This window comes from Populus alba, chromosome 14, assembly GCF_005239225.2.
Source record: "Populus alba chromosome 14, ASM523922v2, whole genome shotgun sequence".
NCBI lineage: Eukaryota > Viridiplantae > Streptophyta > Magnoliopsida > Malpighiales > Salicaceae > Populus > Populus alba.
This window is the reverse complement of record NC_133297.1, coordinates 6,285,470-6,305,088: the sequence shown is the minus strand read 5'-3', so window position 1 is coordinate 6,305,088 and position 19,619 is coordinate 6,285,470. Positions and strand designations below refer to the sequence as shown.

Below are 19,619 nucleotides of genomic sequence, written 5' to 3'. Positions count from 1 at the left end.
ATAAAATTCAAATTTATTTACCTTCATCTCATAGAAAAATAAATGAAAAATATATATAATTCAGATAAGAAACTAATTTTTCCACGCTTAAAAAATAAATTACGATTTCATAAAGATTGCTTCAGGTTTGCTTAGGCAACAACACAAGAAGATAAACGAGGAAAAAGAGCATACACGAAGGCATTTCAGTCTCCAAGCTTACTGCTGGTGCTGGTAAAATTCCCATTCTCATAAATGCATATAAATAGGAGTCGAGGTTGAGAAATTACACGTGATAAATGGATATCTCTCCATCACGTCTTAATTGTTCATAAAATAATACATTCAATTGGGAATTTATATTTTGCGCTTATTCTCATGGATAAAATACAAATGTAACACAGAGTTGAGACAAAATACTAGCCATGAGCTCAGGCAAAGAAGAGGGCTTTACACTGCTCCACTGTATCATCAGGGCTGGTAACTGCACATAAAATAGCCATAAAATCGAAACCATTCAATACAGCTGCATTAACGTTTAAGCATACTTTAATAAAAATGGGAAATAAGACCATCCATTTAGATTAATTGCATCTGGAAGGAGTTTTTTGCTTCACATGGTATTCTTTAACTCCCTACTCTCCCACGTGAATAAAAAAATATATAACTAGTTTAGTTAACTTATATTTTAAGCTGTTTTGATTTTATTTATTCTGATGCTGCATCATATTGAATATGAAACCTTGAGATGCCAGTAAATAGGTTGAAGATGAAATCTTTTTCTGACCTGTATGACCCACAGTTCGTTCTGATTCATATATCTCATGATCGTTTCCCCCCTGCTCAAATAAAAAATCCAATAAATCCAGGAATTCAATGATAAAGAAGAATTATAGAATGCTGCAATTAGAATCACATCTCCAATTGCATATGGACATTAGAATGCCAGTGAAACAGTGAAAGCAACACAAGATATATGCAGGAGTGTGGACCAAGCCTGAACTTTCTAAGGTTATATTAAATTATAGAAACAAGTATATTCTGTGGGAAATCACGAATATCTTCTGCTTTGAGGATATAACTAGATACAAAGAGTGAAAATCCATTGTTTTCCAAATCAATGCAACTCTTCCGGTACAATCCTCAGAAATTGTCATAATCAGTCCAGAATAACTCAAGACTAGCCCTTTAGCTTACAAATAGAAGTCCACACTGTTGCAACTCTAAACATTATCTGTTAGTTAATGAAACTCAGACTCTTTACGCCAATTATTTGGTTATTCTTTGAGGTTTTCCCCTCAGTTGATGTTTCTCTTAACAAAATGACTACATTAGCACCGCAAATCCAATGAGCAATTCATAATTAGGGGGCCCTACAGAAGCAGGAATGATGCCCATTAACAAGTTAAGTTTGAAACACGACATAATCTATAAAATTTGAAGTCCCAACAAAAGGAAGGTTACTTTGAAGAAAACAAACACATTATTAGTGACTACAAATAATGTAAGCGTTGTTGATTTTCATTAGTTAAAAACACAAAGCGAGAAATGCCCAGCAGGGGTGAGGAATATAATAAGAGGATAACTAACCTTGTAAGTTTTGTCACCAAAGAAGTGAATTTCACTGAACTCGTCAAGGTATCTCAAACAGTATGTCTTGTCCCAGCCTTGAGGGAAAACCTGTTACAAGCATCACGCAACAATGAATATGATGCCAATCTTCCAAACCCACCTTCTGTTTGTTGCATTCAAGAATCATCATAAGCTAGTTAACATGGCACTTACATCAAAGCTTATCTGTCCCCCTATTGAAAATGTGAGGTTAAAGTGAGCGAACTTTTCACGCAGCACAGATACCATTTTTGGGCGAATGTTATGAACCTGAGCACTCAATTTGTTCAGTATTTCAGCATTAACATCAACTATACAAAGAGTCCAGAATATGAACCCAATAGCTTCCAATAATATTTGTTTTGTTCAAATTCTAACCCAAGTCTTTTCTTACCTTGTCATACTTTTCAAATTCATCTCTTTCTTCTTGGCTGCAGTTCCGTCCAATTGGTGATACATTAAGCATCCCACTTCGGAATTCTATAAATGTTCCCCTTTAGAAATCATTGGAAAACTTGTATAAAAAAGAAGTCATTGGAAAACAAAAAGGTCTTATTGAGCATCTTTGCAATATTCAGCCAGATGAGCTTTTAAAAAAATTGGCTTTCAGGGTCTGAATTCACTCACCTTTTTATGGGGATATCCAAGTCAGCAATATAATGAAGTGTGAAGTTTATAAATTCCTGCAGATTCATTAAAAATTTATTAGAAAAAAAATCGATATAATTACCATGCCAGCACATCCCTTTTTGTAATTATCTCAATGGGATGCGAGTCTCGGCGCTGCAAGTCAGCATCCTCAGTGAAAAGACACTATTCCCTACACTATTCAATTTATCCTAGATGATCTTGTTCTTGTTGCAGTCTCAGACAAGTAATCTACAAACATTAATGCTTTTACTAGTCATCTCTTTCAGAACCCCACTTAAAAGGATTCATTATTAAACAACACCATTTCTAGACAAGCAATCTTAGAGTATTCTTGTATAATGAGCAAAAGATCTCACCTTGAGCTTCTCATCTCCAAGAAATGACTTCAAGCTCTGGAAAAGGAGAATTATACACAGTAATTTAGAGAAATAAGTTTACAAGTAACTGGCAGCTAGTATTTTAAGGAAAAGAGAAACAGATCTAGTACTGAGCTCAAGTGTTTCAAATCTCCATCTCAAACTGTACCTGGGTGCCGATAAGCTTCCCATCTTTTTGAGCAACAAGCCCATTTTCAGAAAATACATAATCATAGTCGTTAATAACTGCAGAGCCACCAATACAACAATTACTAACTCCCCCTTTAACTCCGGAAAAATAGCTTCAAAACCTTAGTAAGCTCAAACCTGTCTTTCCAAGCTGCTCTGATATCTTAGAGAGATCAGATCCACCCACCACTCCTATAGTAACAACCTGCATTTACCAATACTATTTAACTATCCATCCCTGTACGAGGGGCAAAGACTCCATAAAAAAAGAATAACCCGTTTTCTTAGTGCTAAAAATAATTATAATTAATACCTTTCGGAGTTCCTTGATGAACTCTATCATACTTGGGGTGGCTGCCTGGAATTTGAATTGAAGAAAAGTCAATTTCAATTGGCTGAACTTATTTGATATTTATTCTTATTTTACGCTGACAATGTTTTTTTTTTTAAGAAATTAATACCTTCCTTGGAGCAGTGAGAGTGCCATCAACATCAAATAGAGCAATTAAACCAGGTTTTGTCACGGCCATTACAGTCTCTACAAATTATCCTGTCATCCAATTCACGAAGAGAAGAAAGTTCAAAACTTGAAAAAGCAAGTTAAAAGGTATGTTTGGCAGCATGTAATGCAAGTGGAGCCTCAGGTTAAAGACTGGAGGCTGCAACCAAACACAGAGCAACAGAGAGAGAGAGAGAGAGAGAGAGAGAGAGAGTGGAGTACCTTCAGCAAAACGAAGTAAAGAGAGCGAGGAGTCAAAAGTGCGAGGAGTGGAATTTATGGTAGATCTCAACTGGACGAATTTGGGAATTAAATTTATTGTCCAGGGGCAGGTTTGGAATGAAAGGCTTAGATCTGTATATTTTTTTTCTGTTTTAATTATGGTCGTTCACGCGGATCTGTGAATGGGTGGAGATTAGTTGGGCTGGAAGAAGTGTTAGTCAAAGCCCACGTGCTCTAGTTTGGGCCAGAAGCAATCTCTTTAGGTAACCTGCACGCATTCGAATTGATACTTGGTTTTCGAGAGAAGGATCTTACCAAAGCTGATGACAGATGGAAAGTTGTGCCAAAAATGAGTTTTGACTGATTTTAATTGCATGATGACAAAGGATCTGAAAAATAGCTTTCATAAATTTGATAAATTAATAATTTTCATTAAATAATACTTTTTATTTCATCCTGACTTAAATTTAAAATTTAAATATTATCTCAATTAATTAATTAATTAATTAATTTAATTAGTTTGTGAAATGAAGGAGAAATGTTGTAGTTCCATGTTTGATATTACCGCGCACCACAATAAAAAGATGATTTCTAGATTTTACTGCTGTGCAACCGGGAGTGCACCATAAAACCAAGTTTGTGTTTTTAAAAATTTTAAAATTTTTTTAGTTTTAAATTAATATTTTTAAATAATTTTATGTATTAATATAAACAATAAATTTTTTAAAAATATAAAATATTATTTTAATAAATTTTCAAATAAAAAACAATCTTCATCACATTCAGAATAATTCCCTAAATGTTAACTAAACCACCTTGGTGATGGCCTAACTAACTGTATAATGTTCTGTTCACAAAATAAAAATTCGACTCTTACCGCTTATCTTACACAATTCATGCTCATCCATAGTGAGAGAGGACCACTCAGCTAAACAATCAGCCAACAGGAGAATAAAATAGGAAATTCTTGGCAAACAAAAAAATATTTGAGTGGTTGTTTTTATATTTCAAAATTATTTTTAAAAGAATTTATAATATTTTTTATTTTTTATTTCAAATTATTATTTTTTAAAATTATTTTAATATACTGTTATCAAAAATAATTTTTAAAAAATAAAAATACATATTATTTTAATATATTTTAAAACAAAAATATTTTAAAAAAAACACCATTATCACAATCAATACCCAATATACCCTCTAAAGTAATTTGCAAGTGTCAAGAACATGAATTGGCAGTCGTTATCAGAACCTCTCTGTTCCATTATTAGCAAGGAAGGTTCACATGGGATGAAGTAATTCCTGAGTACTAACAAGTCTGTTTTTATTTGAAAGGAAACTTCTTATAAAACAACCGAGTTTTTCTTGTAAGCTCCATTCATGTTGGTACGATTGGCAACATTCAGAACAGTAAATGTTTGAAGAATTATCACAGAGATGCTTGACCACTAGCAGGACTGAATGCGTAAGTTGATCATCAAATCCAACAAAGAAAGGTGGCTATTCCTCCTGAACAAATTAAAAACAAGAGACTCCATGGCTTTACAAATGGCAGGAGCTCCAACCTTACAGAGCTTTCAGCACTTTCTTCAATTCTTCAACGGATACCATGTCAGAATGGGAGTTGATGTCTGTTTCCCAAAGCGGAGATTTGTGTATTTATAGTCCAGTTGTTTCTTAACATTCTTACTGTGTATGCAGATAAATGAGCAGGAGAGCTTTCTCAAGAACCCTCTTTAAAATCCTCCAGAAACTCGCTCTCATCACCCACTCTCCGTTCGGCAAGGTTCTTAGGATCGCTCAGCTCTCCTTTGACCCATTCATATGGGAACTTTGTTCTCTGGAACAAGATAATGAGCAAGTATGTTCAACAATTTCTGGGAAGTTTATTCTCTTTGAGACCTGCTACATGAACCAACCTTGTGTGTGTTCAGGGGATTTTCAATTTCTGAGGTGAAATAAAGTGCCAATAAGGTCTTCGTTTCTACTCAGTGCTCCCTACCTATTCTAGACGTTAAGGTTTACTTAGGCTAAATCAAACTGGTAATATTTCGAGTAAGATCTACTCTCGGCATACAGCAGACTTTTTAACCAGCCAAACTAGCTACCAGTATCAAACTTGAACCAGTTCCTTTCTGAGATGTCAGCAATTAAACGGAGGTTTTACCATTAACTTTCCCTGAAGTGGAGGAAACATTGATAATTCATGGAGAATCACATAATCTGTGGGAGTGAACGAGGGCTTCCACCAATCCATCCTCTTGGCTCCACAATAGTTTATTTCAGGCGTTCTTCAGATAACTCCTGTTTGAGTCATTACTTCCCATAGTTGATTTGCACCGTCAAGCACCAACAGGAAGAAAGCTCCAAACCAGCGAAGAAGGAATGTTTTGAACTGAAATACCTTGCCAGTCGTAGCCCCCCTTGAGAAGTCTACGGGTATAACAAAACCAAAGCCATGGTTCCAACTACCAAGTCCCCTCTGCTAATCTCTAGATGTGGTCACCACTGAAATGCCAATAGAATCCAACAGCTTACATATAACAAATCCAATACCCTTGTAGACTCCTGAAACAACCACAAGTTACAAATTCCTTGTTAATTTTGACTAATTTTGTGCTATGTGATGCGAATTCTCTCTGGTTAGAGAAAATGGGACATTGAAGCTGAATAGGAAGTCAATGTATTGATGACGAAGCTGTCTTACATGAGGTTAAAAAAGGTGAAGAAGATGACTAGAAGTTCTTAGCGAGGCGTCTTTCTTGAATATCACAGTTTATTTGCTAGACGTGCAAACTCAAACATGGTGGCTGCCTTCCTGTTGCCTCGTGCTCTGCAAGCCGACGGTTTTTGGCCTCAGGGGATTACTATTTTGGCTGTTTGATGTCGACCCACGTAAATTCCTGACGAGACTAAAATTCCTTGTCTCTTTCAGGAGCCTAGAGTTCTGAGATGGATGGCCTCTCCGAAGTTTCCAGGAGTTCTCCTGCAAGTGACTCGAGACTGCAGCAAAATTTCGGAGAAGGCCATGTTCTGGTTTTAAAGTCCTTTCTAATTTTGTCTTTCTTCGCTTTGTAGTTCCCGTGCAAGACCCTTCAACAGCTTTAAATCTTAAAGCCACGATATAGTTTTCTCAAAACAATAATAATTCTGATGTGTTAGTTTTTATTCAGATTATTGAATTACATTTTTTTTTAATAGAAAAAACCCTAGTATTTATACGCACTGTAATGTTGCGTCATCAAAACAAGAAAAAAGAGCGGATCATAATTCTTAATAAAATAAATTATTGAGAAGTTTTATTAGCTATATAAACATGAACATTGTAGGAACGATCTTGCATAAGCCTGAAGCATTCATAGCTTGGAGGTTGCGAGTTCATAAGACCCTTTCGGAGAATCTTGCCAGACGGATTCTTGGGTATTGCGGCAATAAATGCAACTCTCCGAATTCTTTTGTATGGAGCCACCTGGAAATAGCAGCTTCGTAATTTGAGAACAGAAGGAGCTGATTTGTGCAAAATCATTTTATAAAAATAATCAGTTAGAATTAATTGACCCCAAAATTAATATGCATTGCGATTAGGATCTCGAGTGATATTTTTTGTTCGTTTTTATTTTTACCTAAAAAAGCCCAAACCAAAATAAAATTTTTTAACTGAAATTAATTTAAACGTGTCACTTTCGGTTCATTTTAGTTATTTTAAAACAAAAACCAAAACTCAACGGTTTGGTTTCAGTTCGGTTATTTTATACTAAAATAAAAAAATTATATTGTTTTCTGGAGTTTTTTGTTTTAATAATTTCTAATGGGTTTGATTTGATTTGGCTTGGTTTTATGTTGGTTTAGCTAGATTATTAATTTTGATTTGATTTAATTTTTTTAAAATATTCTAATAGGTAGAAAAACTATTTTTATGTGCGGTAAAGTTAACATTATGCAACATATACCACTTTGAAAAGCACACAGTTAATCATTGCAGCTACAGAAGATGGAAGAAAATATAATCATAGTATTTCGGTTTAAGCTACAAATAAAATTCAAATTTATTTACCTTCATCTCATAAAAATTTAAATGAAAAATATATATAATTTAGATAAGAAACTAATTTTTCCACGCGTAAAAAATAAATTACGATTTCCATAAAGATTGCTTTAGGTTTGCTTAGGCAACAACACAAGAAGATAAACGAGGAAAGAGAGCATACACTAAGGCATTTCAGTCTCCAAGCTTACTGCTGGTGCTGGTAAAATTCCCATTCTCATAAATGCATATAAATAGGAGTCGAGGTTAAGAAATTACATGTGATAAATGGATATCTCTCCATCACGTCTTAATTGTTCATAAAATAATACATTCAATTGGGAATTTATATTTTGCGCTTATTCTCATGGATAAAATACAAATGTAACACAGAGTTGAAACAAAATACTAGCCATGAGCTCAGGCAAAGAAGAGGGCTTTACACTGCTCCACTGTATCATCAGGGCTGGTAACTGCACATAAAATAGCCATAAAATCGAAACCATTCAATACAGCTGCATTAACGTTTAAGCATACTTTAATAAAAATGGGAAATAAGACCATCCATTTAGATTTATTGCATCTGGAAGGAGTTTTTTGCTTCACATGGTATTCTTTAACTCCCTACTCTCCCACGTGAATAAAAAAAATATAACTAGTTTAGTTAACTTAATTTTAAGCTGTTTTGATTTTATTTATTCTGATGCTGCATCATATTGAATATGAAACCTTGAGATGCCAGTAAATAGGTTGAAGATGAAATCTTTTTCTGACCTGTATGACCCACAGTTCGTTCTGATTCATATATCTCATGATCGTTTCCCCCCTGCTCAAATAAAAAATCCAATAAATCCAGGAATTCAATGACAAAGAAGAATTATAGAATGCTACAATTAGAATCACATCTCCAATTGCATATGGACATTAGAATGCCAGTGAAACAGTGAAAGCAACACACGATGTATACAGGAGTGCAGACCAAGCGTGAATTTTCTAAGGTTATTTTAAATTATAGAGAACAAGTATATTCTGTGGGAAATCACGAATATCTTCTGCTTTGAGGATATAACTAGATACAAGGAGTGAAAATCCATTGTTTTCCAAATCAATGCAACTCTTCCAGTACAATCCTCAGAAATTGTCATAATCAGTCCAGAATAACTCAAGACCAGCTAGCCCTTTAGCTTACAAATAGCAGCAAGTCCACACAGTTGCCACTCTAAACTATCAGACAATCATCCAGTAGTTAATGAAACTCAGACTCTTTACACCAATTATTTGGTTATTCTTTGAGGTTTTCCCCTAAGTTGATGTTTCTCTTAACAAAATGACTAACATTAGCACGAGAAATCCAATGAGCAATTCATAATTAGGGGGCCCTACAGTAGCAGGAATGATGCCCACTAACAAGTTAAGTTTGAAACACAACATAATCTATAAAATATGAAGTCCCAGCAAAAGGAAGGTTACTTTGAAGAAAACAAACACATTATTAGTGACTCCAAATAATGTAAGTGTTGTTGATTTTCATTACTTAAAAACACAAAGCAAGAAATATAATATGAGGATAACCTTGTAAGTTTTGTCACCAAAGAAGTGAATTTCACTGAACTCGTCAAGGTATCTCAAACAGTATGTCTTGTCCCAGCCTTGAGGGAAAACCTGTTACAAGCATCTCGCACCAATAATGAATATGATGCCAATCTTCCAAACCCCCTTCTGATTGTTGCATTCAAGAATCATCATAAGCTAGCTAACATGGCACTTACATCAAAGCTTATCTGTCCCCCTATTGAAAATGTGAGGTTAAGGTGAGCGAACTTTTCACGCAGCACAGATACCATTTTTGGGCGAATGTTATGAACCTGAGGACTCAATTTGTTCAGTATTTCAGCATTAACATCAACTATACAAATAGTCCAGAATATGAACCCAATAGCTTCCAATAATATTTGTTTTGTTCAAATTCTAACCCAAGTCTTTTCTTACCTTGTCATACTTTTCAAATTCATCTCTTTCTTCTTGGCTGCAGTTCCGTCCAATTGGTGATACATTAAGCATCCCACTTCGTAATTCTATAAATGTTCCCCTTTAGAAATCATTGGAAAACTTGTATAAAAAAGAAGTCATTGGAAAACAGAAAGGTCTTATTGAGCATCTTTGCAATATTCAGCCGGATGAGCTTTTAAAAAAATTGGCTTTCAGGGTCTGAATTCACTCACCTTTTTATGGGGATATCCAAGTCAGCAATATAATGAAGTGTGAAGTTTATAAATTCCTGCAGATTCATTCAAGATTTATTAGAGAAAAAATCGATATAATTACTATGCCAACACATCCCTTTTTTTAATTATCTCAATGGGATGCGAGTCTCGGTGCTGCAAGTCAGCATCCTCAGTGAAAAGACAGTATTCCCTACACTATTGAATTTATCCTAGATGATCCAGTTCTTGTTGGAGTCTCAGACAAGTAATCTGCAAACATTAATGCTTTTACGAGTCATCTCTTTCAAAACCCCACTTAAATGGATTCATCATTAAACAACACCATTTCTAGACAAGCAATCTTAGATTATTCTTGTATAATGTGCAAAAGATCTCACCTTGAGCTTCTCGTCTCCAAGAAATGACTTCAAGCTCTGGAAAAGGAGAATAATACACAGTAATTTAGAGAAACAAGTTAATAAGTAACTGGCAGCTAGTATTTTAAGGAAAAAAGAAACAGATCTAATACTGAGCTCAAGTGTTTCAAATCTCCATCTGAAACTGTACCTCGGTGCCGATAAGCTTCCCATCTTTGTGAGCAACAAGCCCATTTTCAGAAAATACATAATCATAGTCGTTAATAACTGCAGAGCTAAAAACACAACAATTACTAACTCCCCTTAAACTCCAGAAAAATAGCTTTAAAACCTTAGGAAGCTCAAACCTGTCTTTCCAAGCTGCTCTGATATCTTAGAGAGATCAGATCCACCCACCAATCCTATAGTAACAACCTGCATTTACCAATACTCTTTAACTCTCCATCCCTGTACGAGGGGCAAAGACTCCATAAAATAAGAATAACCCGTTTTTTTAGTGCTAAAAATAAATATAATTAATACCTTTCGGAGTTCCTTGATGAACTCTAACACACTTGGGGTGGCTGCCTGGAATTTGAATTGAAGAAAAGGCAATTTCAATGGCTGAACTAATTTGATATTTATTCTTATTTTACGCTGACAAAGTTTTTTAAATTAATACCTTCCTTGGAGCAGTGAGAGTGTCATCAAGATCAAATAGAGCAATTAAACCAGGTTTTCTCACGGCCATTAAAGTCTCTGCAAATTATCCTGTCATCCAATTCACAAATAGAAGAAAGTTCAAAACTTGAAAAATCAAATAAAAAGGTATGTTTGGAAGCATGTAATGCAAGTGGAGACTCAGATTAAAGAATGGAGGCTGCAACCAAACACAGAGCAAGAGAGAGAGAGAGAGAGAGAGAGAGAGCAGAACCTTCAGCAAAACGAAGTAAAGAGCGCGAGGAGTCAAAAGTGCGAGGAGTGGAATTTATGGCAGATGCAAAGTTGTGCCAAAAATTAGTTTTGATCTTTTGACTGATTTTAATTGCATGATGACAAAGGATCCGAAAAAATAGCTTTCATATAAGAAATAAATTTGATAAATTAAGAACCTTAATTAAATAATATTTTTATTTCTTTTTGACTTAAATTTAAAATTTGAGTAATATCTCAATTAATAAATTTAATTACTTTGATGGAATGAAGGAGAAATGATTTATTAGTTCCATGTTTGATATTACCGCACACCACAATAAGAACATGATTCTCTAGACTTTGCTATGTGCAACCCGAGGTACTCCATGATACCAAGTTTTTATTTAATATTGTTGTTTTAATTGTATTTTTAAAATTTTTAATTTTTTTAGTTTTAAATTAATGTTTTTATATTATTTTAATATATTAATATCAAAAATAAATAAAAAAAATAAAAAATATATATTATTTTAATTCTTTTTTAAAATAAAAAACAATCTTCACCGCAATTATTCGAAGACCTGACTCAGTCAATTCCTAAATATTTGTTTTTTAAAACCCAATCTAGTTCAAGATTTGGGTTGGCCTGCTGAGCTAACAGGGTTGAATAATTGTGCTCCGACCCCGTCCCCCTCCGCATCTGCAGAAATTCTTGAAGCTGCTAAAGCATCAGAGTCCAAATGCTTCTGATGATCCCTGCGTTGTTTACTTGCACAGATTTCCAGCGGGCGTCATGCTTTTGACTTTTGCTATAGCTTTAGCAAATTATATCAATATGAACAAGAAAACCCATTAATTTCCTTCCAGTTATTTGAAGAATCTGTATCCTTCGACCTAGTAATTGTACGAAGTCATTATTAATGTTTCGGAAATCAGTGGCAGCATGATCTTTACAAAGTTTATTGAATCTTCCATGGCCAGCCTTGTTCTATACTGATTGAATTACATCAAATTTGAACATGAAATTTAAGAAAGATACTTTTCTGAATGGTAAAGGAACAAATACAAAATAAGCCTCCCAAGTATACGAGGGAAGAAAGAAAGAAAGAAAACTGTATGATTGCCTTGATTATATTTTTTTTGGGTGCAGAAGCCAAGAACCACCAATAAATTTTACGGTGATCAATAACTAGAAGAATCCCTCATCATCATGTTCTTTGGTAGCTCCATTCTTGTTAAAGACCCATAAAATTTATCCTATTTACCTCCTCTTGTTCTTGCTGCCCAACAACAAAGCAAAATAAAAAAGAATCCTGAAGAAAAACCCCCAAGCAATAGTGATCCACAAGCAATTCCATTTGCTTATTTGTGTTATCCCTTGTTGCCTTAGAATATCTGTTCCTGTGACTACACAAGTGCTGCCTGTAATGTTCATGCCCAAAGTGTTGCTAATGCTCTGCAACATCTTCAATTTCAACGACAATGGCACCGCAGCAAGAGGCGTGGTATCAAACATTTGCACACCCCTAACAAAACATTTTGTTGGATCATGAAATTCATTTTGCAGAGCTGCCTCGTATGGATATTTCACCAGAGATATATAGTGAAACCATATCCAATACGATGGCATTCGGTCTCGAGAGATGAAGAATCCACTGAAGAGAAGAAAGTATGCCAAGATGGCAACCACAATGGTGAAACCCAACATAACATGAGAGACAACACCTGAAAGAAAAGTAACAAACGAACTTCCAGCCCAAAATGCAGACAAGATTGCGAAGAAGTAGAAGCAGAACCCAGAAAACCCACCATCGAGTCCTACAGCCCAGAATGTTGTTGCAGCAAAGGCAATAGAAAGTACGATCAGAGAGGGAATTGAGATTAGAGAGTGAGCAAGAACGTATGAAGAGCGGCGATAAGCATTGTAGGCGGTTTCTCTCATGAAAATATAGCGTTCTTGGAGAAAGGCAGGGATAGATTCTGCACAGGTGTAGTAAGTAGTGGACATGGCGAAAGCAAAGAAGCCCAGTCGCTCTTGCGCACCTCTGGGAGAGTTGTCAAGATGATAAAAAACGGTAGCCAAGATTATACCTGTAACAAGAACAGCACCAAGGCGAATTCCAAACAATTCAGGCATTCTTTTTGCATTGAGTAATGATCTTTTACTTAGAACCATCATTTCAGCCCAGAGTGGATTGGCAAAAGCTGGAACTGAAGATGTCAAGTTTGAATTATTTGGGGCGCCGGAGACCAGTTTGCCTCTCGAAATGCTGGCACTTATTGCGTCCTTGAGTGAAAGCTTGGATGCATTGCAGGTTCTGTTCGTGGGATTTTTCTTGGTTTGCCATGACCTGTTGAATTCAACTAGGGTCTTGGTTCCATCAGGAGCTTCTTCAAGTTCACGAATCAAATCCAGCGCAAACTCAGTTCGGTTCTCGTTCTCAGGAATTGGATGTCCAAACTGACCGAAGAATTCTGGAAGACCACCTGGAGAGCCACCATATACTGTTTGTCCATGTGAAAGAAAGATCAAGCTGTCAAGTACGGTCAAGATTCTGTAACTTGGTTGGTGCACGGACATGATCACAATGCTTCCGCTTCGTGCGATGCGCTGCAAAACCTTAACAACCATAAAAGCACTAGTTGAATCAAGCCCTGAAGTTGGCTCATCAAGAAACAAGAGAATCGGGTCATGAACAATGTCAGTTCCAATAGAAACTCTTCTTCTTTCACCTCCTGACACACCTCTATGTCCTTCATCTCCAATCACAGTATTGGCTGCATTACGCAAGCCTAACTGATCAATCAAGGCCTGAACTCTTGCTTTCTTTTTTGACTTGGAGAGGGAGCGGGGAAGCCTGAAATCAGCCGAGAACATCAGTGTCTCTTCCACGGTAAGCATAGGAAACAAAAGATCATCTTGCATCACATAAGCAGATATCACTTTCAATAGCCTTGACTCCAAGACCTCACCATTCAAAGTCACAGACCCTTTCAAGCTCTCCTTTGCAATTCGGTCAGCAAGTGCATCAATCAATGTGGATTTTCCGGACCCGCTAGCCCCAAGAACAGCCATAATTTCCCCCTCTCTCGCTTCTCCTGATATATCATTCAACAAAACCTTCATGCTAGCTGTCTCTGAAGAACCATGTGACCCGTCCCCCTTTCCACAGACCGGAAACGGCATATTTTGGCCAACTTTGACACTGTATGTTAAGTTGTTAAAAGAAAGAACAAAGGGGCTCGATGGTGGCATAGAGCTACAGGCATAGCCTAGCTCAAGGGCTTGATGATGATGGACAGGAGTGCTGTCAAGGGAGGTGTCGCTTTGCGCATCTTCTACACGCTTTAGGAGCTCACCAAGAGTAGGAGAAAGAGAAGGTTTGGATCTTCTAGGATATTGTTGGAGCTCCATTCGGTTGTTATGGTTAAAGAGTGGCAGGTTGTCACTGGGAAAAAAACCTTCTCCTCGTGACATGTTTGGATGTCCTAAACCGGACATTTCTGAATGTTCGGTCTGTAGTTGCACCACCCTTTTGCCGAAGATTTATAGAGAGGGAGGGGGAAGGGGGGTTAGTATGTTTGGTGTATCAAGCGTCCAACCATGGTGTAGAGTATAAAGTAGTTGAGAAAAGTTGTATAGAGCAGCAAAACAAATCACTCAAGTACAATCATACACACACGAGGCACCAAACCATATCATTTTATATATTTATTAATTATATGAATATATATAATTTAATTAATTAGTTGATCCAAGTAAATGTTTAAAGTCCAAAACCATATATAAAATCAATTGTTTTTGTTTTTATTAAACACTAAATCATGTCTTGTATTTTAATTTGAGTAACTTAATTAGATTTAATCTTACGAGATTAATTTGAGTAATTTATATAAATGGAGAATATATCTGTGGTAAATAAATCCCTAAAAAAGAGAGATTAATTTCAACAACCAATTATTAATTTGGTGGGAAGTCAAGATCAAGCAAAAACCGGCCTCCTATCACGAAATGTTTCTTCTCGCTGCGAACAATGTCCACTTAATTTCTGGAAACTCTCAGGTGGGTTGCCGGCAAGATGATCGTGGTTCCAGAAGCAAATGCATCGATTAGGACAAAAGGGCTGCATCTGCATCAACATCTTATTGCCTATCTATAACAAGAAATCTCAATTTAATCAGACGACGTATACAATTCATCATTCCGTGTATTGATTTGCTGACCTTTCTTTCCTTCTTTTTCTCTCCGCTCCTCACTGCTTTAGACAATATTTATGCTCTTTGTCTAGCTGAGAGGTGAACCTACATTCCTAACCCATTTTCCACACGCCTTCATTGCTTCACGAAACCCCGTCGCAGTGATTCAACTTTTCTCACCGCCTCACTCCAATCCCATGCATCTTTTATATTACATCACTGGTCTGTCATGGGAGTGTTAGGTGAGGATGTTATATCTACTGTGAACTCCTGATTAAGTGCCTAAGAGATTGAAGAACTGTCTAAACATCCAGATGAAAGCGATGCATTCTTCTTCCCATGTATATCTTTTTATTCTTTGTGGGTCTATAAATGCTTAACGTATAGTTGTCAAGGCTGATTTTAGTCCCATCTGGACCACCAACACAAGCCACAGAGTCAATCTATGGATTATTTTATTAGGTGTTTTTAATTATAAGTCGAGTTTTATATTTGGTCATGAATTCTCGAGTCCTTTTACAATTATTAAAAACTTAAATAATCATTACTTTTATATTTCATAAGAATAGTTGAGATACACATGAGCTAGTTTAAACTATCATCATAATAATAATAAAATAAAAATATTATCCCCTTTGTTTTTTCACTATAAAATAAAAAATATTAAAAAAAAAGTTAAAGATTTTTAATTTCTTACATGGTTAAGCTAGCTTAGATGGAATCAAATCCATCAACTCAAATTTAATAAGTTGGTAGATTTTTAAAGGATCAAATAGGTGAACAACCACGATAATGGTTTACCATGAACAAGTGGGTTTTGCAAGACAAAATTCCTGAGTAAATAAATACTATGGATTAATGTCTCTTCCATAGGCTACATTGACCGATAAAATATCAAAATATCGTAGATACAAGAAAACGACGTCCACTATGTCAAATTAATTAATGGGTAATATCCTGATTGCGCTGATAGCTATCTCCAAACTCTGCATGCAAGAAAATCAACAAATCATTCATAGGTTCACCAAATTCGTATGGTGCAATAGATAAAGTGAAAAATAATATATTGGTATTAAAAATAATTTTTAAAAAGTAAAAAATTAATATTTTAATATATTTATAAAAAAAACATTTTAAATCGTTATCCCTACAAACTACAATCTCAAACACATTACCCAAAATAACTTTTATGTCATATATATATATATATATATATATATATATATATATAAAGTAAAATTTAGTTTTTTTTCCATATTTAAAAAATTTACATTATTTTATATCCTATTATTTATACATAATTTAATTTTACATAATAAATCAGAAATTTAACAACTCTATCTTGAAATAGTACTGGTTTCTCATCAAGACTATTTTAAACTGTTCTAATCAATTATGCATCTTCGTCCTCCCGTTTTCTCAAATCGAAACACGAGTTTTTTTTATAAAAGAAACTTTTTTAATATATTTGATTTTTTTTTCTTTAAATTCATGATAAAAAAATAAAATGAAGGTTTAATTTTTTTAAAAAAAAAAACAACACATAATCTTAAAAATTGATACAAGAAGAACCAATTTTTTTATCAAAATATCAGTATAGTGCTCGCAACTTCAAACTTTGTTATTGGAATACTTCGACGAAACATAGTATAATGCCTTTCTCTTTCATCCCACAACTCCCCTAGTCGTCTATTCTGCCATGTGGAAATTGTTGGGTTGGCGTAAGAAACTGATGGGCCAAATATTTATTAGTATTTTTTAAAAAATATGTTTTTCATCTGCTCAAATCCAAAATAGACTTTTGAAAACATGGATTGGACTGAAACTATGATCATGGACGTTGTTATTGGGCCCATTGCTAACACCCCGTGGGCTTACACTTAATGTTTATCAACATTACTGAACGCTCCTTTAGCCCATTCTTTTGGCACATTCAGAAAAACATTGACAAACAACACAAGGTAAACATGTTAAACATGTTTTAAAAAAAATTATTGATTGTGATATTTTGATAAAACTTTCTGGCAAAACTATAATGTAAGAAGTTGAGAAGTTAAAACTAAGCCTAAATAACACTTGATTTTCAGAAGACTAAGCAAATTGGGTTTTAGATTTAAATCGACACACGCTTTGTGTTTGGCAAAGCTTAGGACTGGACTTGTATTTTGATTTATTATAAAATTATTTTTCAGCCAACTTGTTATAATATGAAGATGATATGCAGCCTCTCACACAGACAATAACTCCAGTTTATCTTGCCTGGAAGTGAAAATACATCAAGCAGCAAAATTTCAAGGTCTTGCTGTCACTTTGGACACCATTAATATTATAATGATTCATCTTCATTCAAAAGCATGGCAGCATTTGTTTCTGGTTAAAGAAACAGCCGGAAGGCCCTCCTTCAGGCAGCAACGCCAGCCTCACGGCATTTTCGGCTCCCTCCGACGCGGTGAAGATGCCTGTATTGGCAGTTATGTCAGTCTTGCAATAGCCAGGACAGAGACAGTTCACGCAGAAACTGGGGTACTTCTTGGCCAGAATCCTTGTGTAGGCACTCATGGCAGCTTTAGAAACAATATAGGCAGGCAGATAAGTTGGCCAGCCTTTGGATTCCAGCAAATCTTCCTTGAAATCTTTGAGAAACTCGTTCACAACCTCATCTACTCTATCTTCATCGAGATTTTCAACATCATTCAGCAATCCTTTTGCCCGTTCATTGTTTATGTTCTAAGCCACGTAGCAGGGAAAAACTAGGGTTAGACTGCATGTAAAAACGCTACAACTACGTGCTGTAGTCTGTGCTAAATGAAACACAAATTCAAAGGATATATATAGTAGATACATGACTATCCTTAAATTATTTTATTTTTTTTTAGATTCAAAAAAACCCTATTCCCTAAAAAATATATTTTGTGAATCTAAGTGAGTAAGTAAAACCCTAGCTGTTCCAGACTCTTACAAGAAATATATATCCTAACTCGAACTCGAGACTTACTACACAGATCTCATATCTTTTACCATCACGCCACGTCTCTTGGGACAGACTATCCCTATAATGCTAATTATTTGGAGCTAACACTGCAGGAAACAACTTTGCACTTAATTACCAGGCTCGGAAAGATATGACACATGGAGATTAACAAGGAAAATTGCTTCTTCTAGGAGTTGTGTTCTAGGAAACTGCCATCCAGGAAGCAAGATAATTCAAAGTATCAAGAATTCATTGTTGAAAGACAGTCCTGTACCTTTAAAAGCCCCAGCGATGAAGAGACATTTACGATCCTTGGTGAATCAGACAACTGTAGGAGGGGAGCAAGTGCTTCTACCGTTCCTCTTGCACCATAGTAGTTTGTTTTCACACATTGGTCTGCCATCTCATAACTTTGAGTCCCAATTTCAGCCCACACTTGCTTTCCAGTTGGCTGCATTTACACAAAAGAATTTATACCCTTTTTAACGCTTCAAGAAGGAAAAAAAAAACATATCCACAACAACAATTGTAAGATCTACTTAATTTTCTATTCTAAATAACCTCAATATTCACAAAACGATGATTAAAAGTAACAATTATTGTATGATTCCTGGTCTATCATGTAAGTATAGCCAGCACAGGCATGGACCTCTCAGAAGATCTATAGTGATTAGTTTATGACTTGCGTCCTCCTCTTGGAGTCATTTCAAAATAAAGACTTACAAAATCACCAGCTTGTTCAAAGGCTCTTTTAAAAGCTTCAGCCTTCAACGCAACTCCACTAATCCCAGCATTGTTCACCTGCACAAGGTTCCAAAAATTATGAGACAAACAAAAAAAAAAATCAGATAATTACAATCCAAGAAATTCGCTACTTCATGTATACCAAGATATCAAGTTTTCCAAATTTGGTTTTGACAAATTCAGCAAGCGACGCGATACTATTGAGGTCAACCACGTCAAGTTGCTGGAAAACCACAAGATCATCAGAGATACCAGAGTCTTTCAGCTTTTGAACAGCTTCAAGACCCATCTTCTCATCGATGGCTGTTAACACCACCAAAATCCCATTAGAAGCTAACTGCCTGCATATTTCATATCCGATCCCCTTTTCTGCTCCTGTCACAACTGCATGCCTGAGACAGAGACTCTTTAAAGAAGTCAGGATTTTCTTAACGAAAGAAGAAGAAGAAAAAAAGAAGAAGCATAGCATTCACCTCTTTGCGAGAATGGTGGACTCTTGAGCCATGGCTGATAATATGAAGATTGCTATGAGATGATTTTAAAAAGAACTCAGAACTTAATGACTCTCTTACCAGATTGTTAGAAGATTTAAATTGATTCTTACAGTCCTTCACTTTCCCATGTGGCCCCGTTAATGAGATAATTAATAAAATTCATGGATGTTTGATACATAAAAACTTATTAGTCTATTCAGAAATTAA

At 35.4% G+C, this 19,619-nt stretch overlaps 4 protein-coding genes across 4 annotated transcripts; all 4 read right to left on the bottom strand.

Annotated features, from left to right (window-relative positions):
* Positions 1-211: 211 nt before the first annotated feature.
* On the bottom strand, positions 212-3,542 carry LOC118041688 (phosphomannomutase). The gene is made up of 12 exons (XM_035049160.2): positions 3,508-3,542; positions 3,248-3,336; positions 3,100-3,144; positions 2,925-2,991; positions 2,767-2,843; positions 2,598-2,633; positions 2,218-2,273; positions 1,985-2,084; positions 1,765-1,860; positions 1,570-1,659; positions 767-818; positions 212-463 (listed from the first exon to the last, which is right to left on the bottom strand). The coding sequence occupies exons 2-12, from the start codon at positions 3,314-3,316 to the stop codon at positions 411-413; spliced, it is 741 nt and encodes a 246-aa protein (XP_034905051.1). The 5' UTR covers positions 3,317-3,336; positions 3,508-3,542; the 3' UTR covers positions 212-410.
* Positions 3,543-7,749: 4,207 nt separating this feature from the next.
* On the bottom strand, positions 7,750-11,068 carry LOC118041689 (phosphomannomutase). The gene is made up of 12 exons (XM_035049161.2): positions 11,026-11,068; positions 10,774-10,862; positions 10,635-10,679; positions 10,460-10,526; positions 10,303-10,379; positions 10,134-10,169; positions 9,754-9,809; positions 9,521-9,620; positions 9,301-9,396; positions 9,104-9,193; positions 8,306-8,357; positions 7,750-8,004 (listed from the first exon to the last, which is right to left on the bottom strand). The coding sequence occupies exons 2-12, from the start codon at positions 10,840-10,842 to the stop codon at positions 7,952-7,954; spliced, it is 741 nt and encodes a 246-aa protein (XP_034905052.1). The 5' UTR covers positions 10,843-10,862; positions 11,026-11,068; the 3' UTR covers positions 7,750-7,951.
* A 963-nt stretch (positions 11,069-12,031) lies between these two features.
* LOC118041690 (ABC transporter G family member 20) lies at positions 12,032-14,565 on the bottom strand. The gene has a single exon (XM_035049162.2). It carries the CDS (start codon positions 14,506-14,508, stop codon positions 12,268-12,270), a length of 2,241 nt encoding a protein of 746 aa, XP_034905053.1. The 5' UTR covers positions 14,509-14,565; the 3' UTR covers positions 12,032-12,267.
* A 2,772-nt stretch (positions 14,566-17,337) lies between these two features.
* On the bottom strand, positions 17,338-19,549 carry LOC118041691 ((+)-neomenthol dehydrogenase-like). The gene is made up of 5 exons (XM_035049165.2): positions 19,392-19,549; positions 19,061-19,310; positions 18,898-18,975; positions 18,449-18,625; positions 17,338-17,930 (listed from the first exon to the last, which is right to left on the bottom strand). The coding sequence occupies exons 1-5, from the start codon at positions 19,421-19,423 to the stop codon at positions 17,550-17,552; spliced, it is 918 nt and encodes a 305-aa protein (XP_034905056.1). The 5' UTR covers positions 19,424-19,549; the 3' UTR covers positions 17,338-17,549.
* Positions 19,550-19,619: the final 70 nt, after the last annotated feature.